This window comes from Hypanus sabinus, chromosome 14, assembly GCF_030144855.1.
Source record: "Hypanus sabinus isolate sHypSab1 chromosome 14, sHypSab1.hap1, whole genome shotgun sequence".
NCBI lineage: Eukaryota > Metazoa > Chordata > Chondrichthyes > Myliobatiformes > Dasyatidae > Hypanus > Hypanus sabinus.
The window spans coordinates 50,410,611-50,424,199 of record NC_082719.1 but is presented as its reverse complement, the minus strand read 5'-3'; the positions used below and the strand labels follow the sequence as shown (position 1 = coordinate 50,424,199).

General features: G+C 38.2%; 1 protein-coding gene across 4 annotated transcripts in view; it reads left to right on the top strand.

The window, feature by feature from the left end:
* The window catches only part of corin (corin, serine peptidase), a 220,659-nt gene that overhangs the window by 194,682 nt on the left and 12,388 nt on the right, over positions 1–13,589 (top strand). For all 4 annotated transcript variants that reach the window (XM_059989143.1, XM_059989144.1, XM_059989146.1 and 1 more), the window contains exons 18-20: positions 1,138–1,187; positions 4,281–4,452; positions 6,844–7,115. In XM_059989143.1, the coding sequence (XP_059845126.1) occupies positions 1,138–1,187; positions 4,281–4,452; positions 6,844–7,115 (494 nt within the window). The remainder of the gene's footprint in view (positions 1–1,137; positions 1,188–4,280; positions 4,453–6,843; positions 7,116–13,589) is intronic.

Here is a 13,589-nt window from a genome sequence, read left to right as displayed (position 1 = left end):
TCATTTAATCAAAGCTGATTTACCTTCCCCTTGAACATATTCTCTTGCCTTTTCCCTGAAACTATTGTTGCCCTTACTAATCAGAACCTCTTAACCTCTGCTTTGCATATACCCAATGATTTAGTCTCCACAGCTGAATGTGGGAATAAATTCCACAGATTCACCACCCTCTGGTTAAAGAAATTTCTCCTCATCTCTGTTCTAATGGGATGTCCTTCTATTCAAGCCTGTTCCCTCTGGTTCTAGACTTCCCCATGATTGAAAACATCTTCTCCATGTCCACTCTATCCAGGCCTTCCAATATTCAGTAGGTTTCAATGAGATCCCTCCTCATTCTTCTAATCTCCAGCGAGCCAACAAATGCTCCTGATACATTAGCCCTTTTATTCCCATGTTGCTGGTGTCTTCCACAGTAAGACTGGCTCAAGGTTCATATTCAGCTAATCCTTATTTCTTTATTTCCCATTACTACCCCTCTAGTGTCATTTTTCAGCAGTTTGATGAATATTCCTGAGAACTCAAAGCTCCAACACGTGCTGTTAGAGCATGTGTTCTGTAAAAGGCATTGCTTGCAGCCAATCAGCTTTTGTCCAATACCCCAACTGGCATTCACCAGAGATGGTATTATGACTGTAATTTCAGTAATAGAACATCATTCAAGTGCTGGTTTATGCTAAAACTTTGCACTTCCACAGTGCCTCTCATTATTTCAGGGTGTTCCAAAGTTCAGTTAGTCAATGAATTAGTGTTGAAGTTTAGTTATTGCTGAAAGATATGAAATATGAAGGTCAATTGGGTAAAGCTTGTTGTAAGACATGCAATGGCAAAGAGATGATCTATTTCCCAGTGTTGGTAAAGAAATAAATATTTGCAAATACCCTCAAAAGAGCATCAGCTTTCTTAACACATACAACAAGATTGATGGTTTTCTGCTCTAACATTTCATTTGATTGATGTCATCTCTGAAACTCAATTCATACTGAGTTGGATTGCCGTTCTGGATCTAGGATCCTAGATGAGGAATCTACAGAGTTGGGAAAAATTTAGATTTTTTTTTCCTCTTATAATTAAGAATGTCACTGTTACCAAGCTATAAGTTGATCAATAAATGTTTTTTTATTTCTCCCATATCAACAGGGAAGAGTGTCGAAGTAAAAGCAAGATCTCTCTACATTGCACCAAAGAAGGTAAATAAAATGCAGGGTTTTGAATACTGGTTGTCCACCTGGTTTATTAAATTAAGTGTACAGAATTAAGATTAATTTATGATGAATCTAGATCTTTTGTAATGGTATCTAATTAAAAGTTAATATATGAAGGTTTCTCTTAACTAGTGAAAATTATTGAAGGAAGAACCAATCAGTGCTTGTAACCTGTATAATACTGTCACAAAAGTTCAAGGGAACATCTGACCTAAATAGTAAATTTCCCAAAGCTCCTCTTTCTTATCCCTTTACACCTTCAGTGAACTAGGGAGCTTTAGGTTTGAAAGTATGATATGACTATATTACACAAACTTTTCAGAACAACTAGTGTTTAATCTCTACATGAATCCAGACTCCACATTGTTATGTGCTGAGGTGGAGACATTATTTAACCGATTACCGACTGCATGGTAAAAATAAGCAAAGCACCTTCAAAGTAAATATGTCCACTTAATTCAATTGTCAGTAATATCTTTAAATTGATGCAGGGCTTGAGACAGAGGAGGAAGGATGCATGGTATAATTCCCTATAATTCAGGTGCTCAATTACTGGCAAAATCCTTGTAAATTTTCCCTGTAGTCATGCTGCCTATCCTTACTGATTGCAGTCTGATCAGGATCCAGTTGTAAAAGGAGATGTTGAACAGGAAGTCTAGAGTTTGGAGATGAACTTACTTGGAATTATAGTTTTGAAGATGGCATTGTAGTCTAATGTTGGTGTCTTAACTTTGCTTAAAGTTTTTAAATTGTTGATTTTGGATCTACCTTTTGCTACTTTGGTCAATGTATTGAGATGTTCATGATTAAGTCATCTACTAGATAAAGAAAACAATCAAAAAGGGTTTAATCTAGGATCCTGATCAGACTAGATGCAATTTAATTGCTTTTGAAGAGGAACATTATGTGTACATATTATACCATGCCTTAAGGTGATTAACAATTACTGTATTGGTGTGTCTGTAACCTTGTTCACACCTGTTTGGGATATGCTATGCTTAAAATCATCACTTAAAATACTGCCTGTTCAATGATATATAAACTCTTAAATTTGTAAGCATACAGTATAGCTTTAAAATGATGGTATTGATTGAATTGACTTTATTACTTACATCCTTTATATACACGAGGAGTAAAAATCTTTACATTACATCTCCATCTAAATGGGCAATGTGCAATTTATAGTAATTTATAATAAATAGAATGTACAACAGGATCGTCAATATAACATAGAAATATAGTTGTGTCTGCATGAGTAAAGCAGTCCGATGGCCTGGTGGAAGAAGCTGTCCCTGGAGCCTGTTGGTCCTGGCTTTTATGCTGCAGTTCTGTTTCTTGGATGGTAGCAGCTGGAACAGTTCGTGGTTGGGGTGACTTGGGTTCCCAATGATCCTTAGGGCCCTATTTACACACCTGTCTTTGCAAATGTCCTGAATAGTGGGAAGTTCACAACTATAGATGCGCTGGGCTGCCCACACCACTCTCTGCAGAGTCCTGTGATCGAGGGAAGTACAGTTCCCATACCAGGCAGTGATGCAGCCAGTCAGGTTGCTCTCAACTGTGCCCCTGTAGGAAGTTCTTAGGATTTGGGGGCCCACACCAAACTTCTTCAACCATCTGAGGTGAAAGAGGTTCCGTTATGCCCTTTTCATCACACAGCCAGTATGTTCAGACCACGTGAGATCTTTGGAGATGTTTATGCCGAGGAACTTAAAGCTGTTCACCCTCCCCATTGATGTTAATAAGGGCGAGCCTGCCTCCACTCCTCCTGTAGTCCACAACCAGCTCCTTTGTTTTATGTGACATTGTCATTTACCATTTATGGTTTTCATTTATCTGAAGAATAGTATAATAGGTCTTGCTTGATTTCATTTATAATGGGTAAGTTGTGAAGAGACCAGGTAATTAACTCCACCAAATTACTGATCAGGTAAAAGAGATGAATAGGGAACATTGAATATGTGCTTAAGTGGAAGCCAACAAGTCACTTCCAATATGCTTTAAAGGATTCGGAGTCTTCTTACAGGAGGTGTGGTTGGATTTCTTTGTACAATCGGCTAACATAGCACTTTTCAGCTGCATTATGATAGATTAGTTTTGCTGGTCTAAGGTTATGACATGTTTAAATGAACTATGGCTGATTCATTCTGTTAAACAGTGTTATTTAAACTGATACAGCTGCAGGTGAGGTTTACACCATAACAAAGTTTATAATCTGGATTTTGTGGTCAATATAATTGTTCATTTTGGCAGGAAAAATAAAGTATCTCGTTTAAATGGTCAAAGACTGCAAGTGTGTTTAGATGGATAGATTTGGACATCCCAGTGCATGAATAACAAAAGGGAAGCATGCAGGTATAACAAGTAATTAAGAGAGATTGTGGCCATTTATTGCTAGGGAAATTAATTACAATGTAGACGGGTTATACTTCAATGTGTGATTACAGAGAAGTTGTTTCCTTATGGAAGTACTGAGATCTAGGGATTGCTCTTCAAAACTATGGGTTTGCCCGTTTTAAGACAGAAGGAGATTTTGTTCTCCGGAGGGTTGTGAGCCTATGGAATTATTTTCCTGAAAACAGAGTCACTGAGTTTTATGAACACCGACGTAGATAGATACTTGTTAAACAAGAGGGTGAAAGTTACCATTGGTAGACAAGAATGTAGAGTCGAGGTATTTATCAAATTAATTATTTTCTTGTTAAAAAGTGAGGTAAGTTTAGGTACTGCCTCCTTTTCTTAATTTGTATGTTCATATTTGAATATTATAACTCTGTTACTGAATTAAGATTCCATAAATTAAGGTCAGTTTTCTTAGGACCAGAGAGGTTGTTTAGCATTATTTATGATCTAATAAGCTGTTTACAAATTCAGTTACTGCTGATTAAAGTAGATAATATTTAAGTTGTTTATACAGCAGGACTGGGTGTTTTATGAATTGGAAGAGTAAAAAAGTTGTAAGGTAAGTGTGGAAAGCAAAGAAAATAATGGATCCAAGACATTGAAAAATGTATTCTGAGTGGAGTTGTACATTTTGAAAGTATATATCCAACTATAAAATAATTTTATATTTCCTAGACTGTGGTCAGCAGCCAAAAATTCGACTCAGAAGAATTCTAGGAGGCAGAACAAGTCGCCCAGGCCGCTGGCCCTGGCAGGGCTCCCTGCAGATTGAGGCTGGTAAAAATATCTGTGGCTGTGTCCTGATTAGACGAAAATGGGTTTTGACAGTGGCACATTGCTTTCAAAAGTAAGTCTGACAACATCAAACTGAAATTCTAACCAATTGATTCATTACAAATTAATATAATGAGTCAAAGCCTTTATGAAGCCAGGTGTATTGCAAATTTTTCCTAACTTATTTTTAATATAAACCCTTTCCATACTTCAGGAACTGTATTTTTACTGCCTATAGCTTTTTAACTATTCTGATCACATTGATGAAAGAGTTTTAAAATAGCAAGCAATCAGATTTCAACTTTTCTATTTCAAATACAAATCAAAATCAAATTTGTTTAACTATCATTCAACCAAACATAAATGCAGCCAAATGAAATCTGGGGCCAAGGTGCAAAACATGCACAGCACATTCAAGATAGTGAGCACATATACAGTCACACAAAAAAAAAATAGTCTCCCACAAATTGATGGTGCAGCTCTTGGCAGTCCGTAGTCAAACATGCACGCGATCCAGCCAGCCATTCCATAGATCGAACACTGGGGGGCAGAACTGATAGGAGAGGCCAGCACCCAACTGAGCATGGATACCATGTTACACCACCTCCTTTCCTGGACTGCACCAGCAGGTGACCCCCCACCCCCACCCCAGCTTCAGGCCTTGTCCTTGCTACAACCAAGACCATGCAGCTCAACAAAATGCTCAACATAAATATTGGCTATGATTGCAAACAAATCCTTGCAACTTGAGGGCCTGATTTATATAACTGAGAGGAAATACTTTCGCAAAGCTATGCTAGTCAGTTCACAGTTTTTCCTTTAAAATGAATAGGAATGCACTGTGGTCCTCAAACAAATGACTGGGCGACTACAGAACATGCTTAATTTGATCTTTATTCATTACAAAACCGTCACACAGAGAGACAGTGAAGACCTCAGGCCTTAAAGGTAGGTAGACAAGATCATTTGCCTGAATTTCCTCAGGTTTGGTTAGCATTCCATAGTAATTCTGGTATGGTGCTGCACTCTACCCAGTGATAGGATTTTCCTTATAGCGTATCACAGAATAAAGATGTCAGGAGTCATTCTTCAGGAACAGGACTCCCTGCTCTCAGTAAATTCTGTTGCTTAGCTCATTTGAGATCTAGCAGTGAATGACGGCTTGGCCTAACTAGCAGGAATCCCTGTTCCTGAAGGTACCGTTCAGATCTCTACTCTTTTAGTGATGGGCAGTACTTTGATTCTCTGGGAAACAAAGTGGATGCCCAAGATTAGGCAGCTTTGTATTCTTTCTTCTCCATACATACAGGGCAGCAAGGAACTTAGTGAAATCAAAGCAAGTGCTTAGACCAGGGGTCGGCAACGTTTACCACTGAAAGAGCCAATATGGACCCATTTCCCACAGAAAAGAAAACACTGGGAGCCACAAAACCCGTTTGACATTTAAAATGAAATAACACTGCATACAACAGTTTTTTTTGCCTTTATGCTATGTATAAACAAACTATAATGTGTTGCATTTATAAAACGAAATTACATTTCTGCATGCAACAAAAACATTTTGAACTCTGAAAAAAGACGTTGGGTTGAAGGTTACTCCATAGGGAGCCTACCTTGGATCGAAGAATTAAAAGAAAGCGCGCACTGGCGGGTATCAGGCATTGGCAGTGGTGATGTATATTAATAGCGATAAAAAACACGTTGTAGCGGTGTAGCGCTACACACAGCACTAAAATAAAGACACTGCAGTCAAAGGTAACTTTATTCGAACTAAACAGCCTTGATTTAAAGCCTCCCTCAACCTGTACCCGTGGGCGCGGATGCTCCAAAAGACACGTACTCACAAACCCCCGTAGGCTATCTCCCTTAGCGGTGGCTAATTGTGAGCCGGTTCGGATGTGCCAGGAAATGGGTCGCCACAAGGTTTTTAGATTGTACAAGATCACCATAATCTTCAAATTTCGAATTACATTTCAAAAACTAACAAACTACGGGGAGCCGCAGCACAGAGATGAAAGAGCTGCGGGTTGCCGACCCTATTAGACTATTGTAGCTCTCAAATTTATCTTTTCCATTAGGTGTCTCCATTACTATTTCTGGTTAGCATTATTCATTGGTAGTTGATGCATTCTTTGAACCATACACATTATATGGAAGCCTACTGACTCCACACACTCTTCTGTGGTCATTGTATGAGGGCACTGGGACTGTAATCTGCATAGCCAGGTTTTCAGCACTTATTTCTGTAACCTTGTCTCTCCTATGTTAGGGTTAGGGACAGCCCGTGATGTTCAGGTGGCGCAGCAGGGCCCCAGACCTTGGAAACCCTTTAATGCTGCTAATTAACTATTTCACTTTCCATTGATGCTGCTCGTCCGCTGATATTCCCAGCATTTACCGTTTTAACTTTAAAATCGCCAGCTAGCATTTCTTTATAACTGGCTCTGTTGTAAACCCACCACAGGCATAAAGATGCATCTGACTGGAGGGTTGTGTTTGGTATCAACAATCTGAAACACCCAACTGAATCTACACAGACCCGGACGGTGAAACAGATTATCATACATCCACGCTATGAAAGGCGACATCATGCTAATGACATCAGTCTGCTGGAGCTCCATGAAGAAATCAATGTTACAAGTTACGTTCGACCTGTTTGTCTACCTAGAATGGACCAAGTGGTGGAACTGGATACATACTGTTCCATCACAGGGTGGGGTTCCACTGGCAGCAATGGTAAGAAATGTAATTACATACTATCTAATGAAAATGTGAGACTAACACTTACTCTTGACTGAGTCATCAGAATGTTGGACAAGCAATTGTCATGGCAGAACTGAATAACGTGGTTGGTGTTCCAGGTGAGGAATATATTTCTAAGAGCGTCATTGTTAGGTTTGCTGTATTTCCAGTTAGACATTGAAGTCTATTGTACTAGTTCAGTGGGTGTGGGTCCTGCTACAGCATATTAAATGCTCACTGTCCGAGTCTTAGAAAAGTACAGCATGGGACTTCCGGTAAGATGGCGATTGTTTAGCTGCTCCGAACTTTTGCTCCGTCATTCTCCCTATCTTTGCACTATATGTCTCCATTCTTAAACTTTAGTTAGGTATTTTATTAGGTCTCTTTTGCTTGCCTGCGAACACATCTATCTTATAATGGCTACCAAAGTACTAAAACCGGGAAAAAGGAAACTTCTACGGCTTTGCCGGCTGACATTCTCGCTGCTTTGGAACAGCATCGACAAGATACTTTAAAGGAATTTAGAACTTCTTTCAACCAGCTGGATGTCAAATTGGATCGGATCAACGCTAGAGTGGACGAACATGCTGAACATTTATCTCGCATCGACTCAACTTCTGAAGATTTAAAACGCCGTGTTCAATATCTTGAAACTCTCTGCTCCAGCCAAGAGGAGAATTGTAAACTTTTTTCCAAAATGGTGGATCTTGAAAACCGGAGCAGACGTTGCAATCTATGAATTCTTGGTTTGCCAGAGGCCACCGAACAGGGCTCTCCCATGAAATTTTTTCCCAATTTTCTCTGTGAGATTTTTGGGAAAGAATTTCTTCCGACTCCACCTGAGCTTGAAAGGGCACACAGGATCTACGTTCCCCGCGCAACTCTGGGTTCCCGCCCACGGCCGGTAATTTTGTGCTTTCATCAATAGCAGGTGAAAAACCGTTTGATTATAGAGGCACGCCGCAGAGGTACTCTTGCTTTTCAAAATACGGTCATTCGTTTTGTGGAGGATTTTGCCCCCCAGGTTTCGAAGATGTGTGCTGAGTTTAAAGGTGTAATGAAAGTGCTTTTTGATCGCGGATTCTCCCTTCGAAACCCAGCCGATCTTCGAATTATGCTTACTACTGGAGATTATAAGTGGTTTAAATCAGTGAAGGAGGCTGAGGCTTTTGTTGGAAGTCTTCCGGCCATCCCGTCTCCTTCAGAACCAGTCTGACCTTCTAAAATGGTGGATAAGTACCTCTCGAAGTAAAACTACTTTTTCCAGACTCAGACTTTACTTGAATAATTCAGACATTATCTATTGAAACTCTAAGGGCTGTAGACAATCTCTCCCTGGACTTGGTGCGTTTTTTCTAAATAGATAATCCGAGTTTAATGTTTCCCTGCGGATGTTTAGATTGTACTAGTGTAATCTATTTTATTCTTGTATAAATTTATCTATAGAGATCTACAATTGACTTTAACTTGTTTTGGAGGTTTGGAGTTTTTATTGAAGGCCTCCCTGTTGGTTGATCCATAGTTTAACTTTTGCTTTTTTTTCTGTAAATGGTTGATAAGTACTCTCTTCGAATCTATAATTTCCTCCTTTTCTCCCTCCCTTTTTTTTTCTTTTAATCTTCTATAATTTTTCGCGGGTAGGTTAGTTTTGGTTTTCTTCTGATTTTCTTTGTATTAAGTTTTATACTTCTGTTGAAGTTGTTCCTATTTGTAATTATGTTTTCTAGCGCATTAACTAGTTACGATTTGCTATAGCATTTATACGGAACTGTTGTTAACGACACAGAACTGGAAGTCATACTTAGGTTAATTTTTTTGATAGAGCTAGCTGCTTTTTTTGGTAGCCGTCTAGTTTTGGGTTGCGAGGGTGGGGTGGATTCTCCAGTACCAACACTACTCACTGTTTCTTTTGCTTTCCTTTGTTACTCAGGACATGTTTCCGTTTTGATTCTATGAATCTATGTTTACATTTTTGCTCCCAGACTGTTATTGTACTGCTTGATTTTTTATATGCCTGCTGCCTTCTATGCACTAACAAATGATAATGGTTAATACACTTAAATTTGTGAGCTGGAATGTAAAGGGATTGAATCATCCTGTTAAAAGAAGGAAGGTCTTCTCGCATATTAAACAACTCAAAGCTGACATTGCTTTCCTTCAAGAAACTCATATTCATTGTTTTGATAACTCTCGGCTTTTGTCAAAGTGTGCGGGTCAGCATTTTCATTCATCCTTTGCCGCCAAAGCTAGGGGGGTCTCCATCCTTATTAACTCAAATATTCCTTTTGAACTCCATAATAAGGTATCTGATAAAATGGCCATTTTATTATTGTTTCTGGTAAATTATGTAATACTAAAGTTGTACTAGCAAACCTGTATGCCCCCAATTTTGATGATGTTAATTTTTTTGAACGTTTTTTCTCCTCACTACCAGACTTAAACTCATACTCTCTTATACTGGGTGGCGATTTCAATTGTTGGTTAGATCCTAATCTGGATCGATCATCCTCTGTTACTAGACAACCTACTAAATCTGCCTTAGGTATTCAATCGTTTCTGTCTAATTATGGTATCTCTGATATATGGCGTTTCCTTCATCCTACTGAGAGAGATTATTCTTTTTTTTTACATGTTCACCATACCTTTACTAGAATTGACTACTTCTTACTCGATAACCAACTCATTCCATTTGTCTATTCTTGTGATTATCAGAGTATACTGATTTCTGACCATGCCCCAATTACTCTGTCTTTAAATTTTCCTGATCTCCCTCAGAGGAATAAACACTGGCGTTTTAACTCGATTTTATTATCGGATGATGATTTTCTAAAATTTATTAAGGATCAGATATCCTTTTATTTTAACACCAATACATCACCTGAAGTGTCATCCCAGATTGTCTGGGATGCCATGAAAGCATATTTGAGGGGTCAAATAATCTCCTATACAGCAAATCTTAATAGAAAGTCCTGTGCAGATCGATTAGACCTCATTAATCAGATTAAAGAATTGGATCAACTGTAAGTTCAAACTAGGAATCCTGAACTATACAAGAAGCGTGTAGAACTTCAAACTAAATTTAATCTTCTGTCCACCCAACCTGTCGAAGGCCAACTTCTTGAAAGTAAGAGTCACTTTTATATTCATAGTGACAAATCTGGCAAATTTCTAGCCAATCAGCTGAGGCATTCCAAAGCCAAACAACATGTTACAAAGATCCAGAAGGAGAATGGAGACTTTACATCAGATTACTTAGAAATCAATGACGCATTTAAACATTTTTATTCTCGACTTTATTCCTCTGAATCTCTGAATGAGAATATCTCTGTTGATCATTTTTTAAATAATCTGAATATTCCTTCGCTTTCATCTGATTTTAAAGCTAATCTTAATGCGCCTATATCATCAGAAGAAATATCTTTTGCAATTCCTACATTGTCTTCAGGGGAATCTCCTGGACCTGATGGGTTCCCCGTAGAATTCTATAAATCATTCTCTTCACTTCTTTCTCCTCAGTTATTCTCAGTATTATCTGATTCGTTTAATTATGGTAAATTGCCACCCTCTTTTAATGAGGCATCTATTATTCTTTTATTAAAAAAGGGTAAAGACCCAACAGAGTGTTGCTCATATAGGCCGATTTCTTTGCTCAATGTTGATGTTAAAATCTTGGCCAAAGTTTTGGCTTATAGATTAGAAACTGCTATTCCCTCTATTATTTCTGAGGATCAAACTGGTTTTATTAAAAACCGTCTTCCTTTTTTTAACATTCGGCATTTATTTAACATTTTATATTCACCTTCAACTGGGATTCCTGAATGTGTTATTTCCCTCGATGCGGAGAAAGCATTCGATTGTACAAAGTGGAACTACCTTTTTGCAGTTGTAGAAAAATTTGACCTCGGTCAAAGTTTTATCTCTTGGATCAAATTGCTGCATCTGTGTCCCACTGCCTAGGTTTTGACTAATTTTCAGAAATCCCAGTTATTTAACCTCAAACGTGGCACCCGTCAGGGATGCCCTTTAAGTCCCTTTCTCTTTGATTTGGCTGTAGAACCTTTGGCGATAGCCTTTCGAAATTGTCCTGAATTGACCGAGATTTGGAGAGGGGGTGTTGAGCATAAAGTTTCTCTTTATGCTGATGACTTACTACTTTTTCTCTCAAATCCGTCTACATCCTTACCTCCGATGTTTTCACTTCTTGACCAGTTTAGCCAGATCTCTGGCTATAAACTTAATTTACATAAGAGTGAACTTTTCCCAATTAATAAAGAAGCACAAGAATTAACATTCCGTGATCTCCCTTTTAAGTAGTTCATAATCAATTTACTTATCTTGGGATTACAGTCACAAGGAAGTTTAAAGATCTTTTTCGTGAAAACTTTGCCAATCTTTCATGTACTATAAAACAGAGTCTGTTACAATGGTCATCTCTATCTCTGTCTTTGGTAGGTCGTATTAATGTCATTAAAATGTTTGTTCTCCCTAAACTTTTATATTTATTTTAATCAATCCCAATTTTTATTCCTAAATCTTTTTTTGATTCCTTAGACTCTATTATTTTGTCATATCTGTGGAAGAATAAGCGCTCTAGAATTAATAAAGTTTATCTCCAAAAATCTAAAAAAGAGGGTGGCATGGCTTTACCTAACTTTCGTTTATATTATTGGGCAGCCAATATACATTGTGCTACCTTTTGGTCTTTTTTCCATGGCCAACCCGAGTGCCCTAATTGGGTGGCAATGGAGTTGAGCTCCACTAAAGAATTATCTATCGCTGCACTTTTTGGCTCTGTACTCCCTAGTAGTTTGTCCAGATTAATAGTTAATCCTCTTGTTAGACACACTTAGCGTATATGGGCTCAGTTTAGGAAATTTTATAGTTTCCATGGTTTTTCCTTTTCTAGCCCTATCTTACATAATCACCTTTTTTTACCTACTACGTATGACTCAGCATTCCATGATTGGTATAGGAAGGGCATTAGACATTTTGAAGATCTTTTTATTGATAATCGCTTCGCTTCTTTTCAACAGCTCTCTGCTAAGTTCAATCTGCCCAATGCTCATTTTTTTAGATATCTCCAAATTAGACACTTTATTAACCCTTTAATTCCTAACTTCCCTGAAATGCCTGAGAAAAATGTCATGGACTTATTTCTTTCTATTAATCCACTAGGTAAAGGTTTAATATCATTTATTCGTGATAAATTAGCAGCCTTACGATGTGCCCCTGTGGATAAAATTAAAATGGCATGGGAGCATGATTTAAATACCTCCTTATCTGATGAGACGGTACTAGATTCTCAAATCGGTTAATTCAACCTCTCTTTGTGCTCGCCATTGCCTTTTACAGTTTAAGATTGTTCATAGAGCCCATATGTCTAAATCTAAATTATCTCGATTTTACCCTAACATTAGTCCGCTTTGTGATAAATGCAAAAGGGGCGAGGCCTCTCTCATTCATATGTACTGGTTTTGTCCTAGCTTGGAGAAATTTTGGAAAGATGTTATCATAACGTTATCGTATATTCTGAATCACCACCTAGAACCTAACCCCGTAATTGCTTTGTTCGGTTTCTGGGGTGAGACAGATTTACGTCTGAGTTCGACTAAGTGTCGAATATTATCTTTTGCCTCTCTCCTGGCTAGACGTTTAATCCTCCTTAGATGGAGAGAAGTTGCCCCACCCACGCATGCTCAATGGCTTAACGATATTATGGCCTGCTTAGACCTTGAAAAAATTCATTATTCAGTTCTTAATTCAGATTTAAAGTTCCATAAGTTCTGGGGACCTTTTATTGAGTACTTTCATAACCTTCCTCTTAACTAAGGTTTTTTTTGCGGTCCCTTGCTTTCAGCTCCTTTTTTTGGTAGTAGGCATTAATATCTTCTGTTGCTAAGTGTATTTACAGTTTTGGGGGTTTGAATGTCCTGATTTATATTCTCTATATTGTGTTGTGGTTGGTCTGGAGTTTTTTTTGTTGCGGGGCTTGGGGAGGATACTAAGTTTACATGTCTTCAATTTGGGTGCTTTCTCAATTATCTTTTTTTGTATCATATTATTATTGTATGTTTATTTTTGCACTGTATCAATGTTCTTCATTTTGATCTGGGTTTTTTTATCTGTAGCGATGTAGAAAATGTATAAAAACTAATAAAAAAAGAAAAGTACAGCATAGAAACGGGCCCTTTGGCTCATCTAGTCCATGCTGAAACCATTTAAATTGCCTGCTCCCATCGAGCTGTACTGGGACCATAGTCCTTCAAAATCATACCTTCCATTCACGTAGCTATCCAAACTTTGCTTAAACATTGAAGTCGAGCTTGCATACACCACTTGTGCTGGCAGCTCATTCCACACAGGGCTTAGCAATCTCCTCCCTTGCTTCCCACAGTAGCCAGGGGTACATCTTGTATGGTCTTGGTGACTTATCCAACTTTATGCTTTCCAAAAGTTCCAGCACATCCT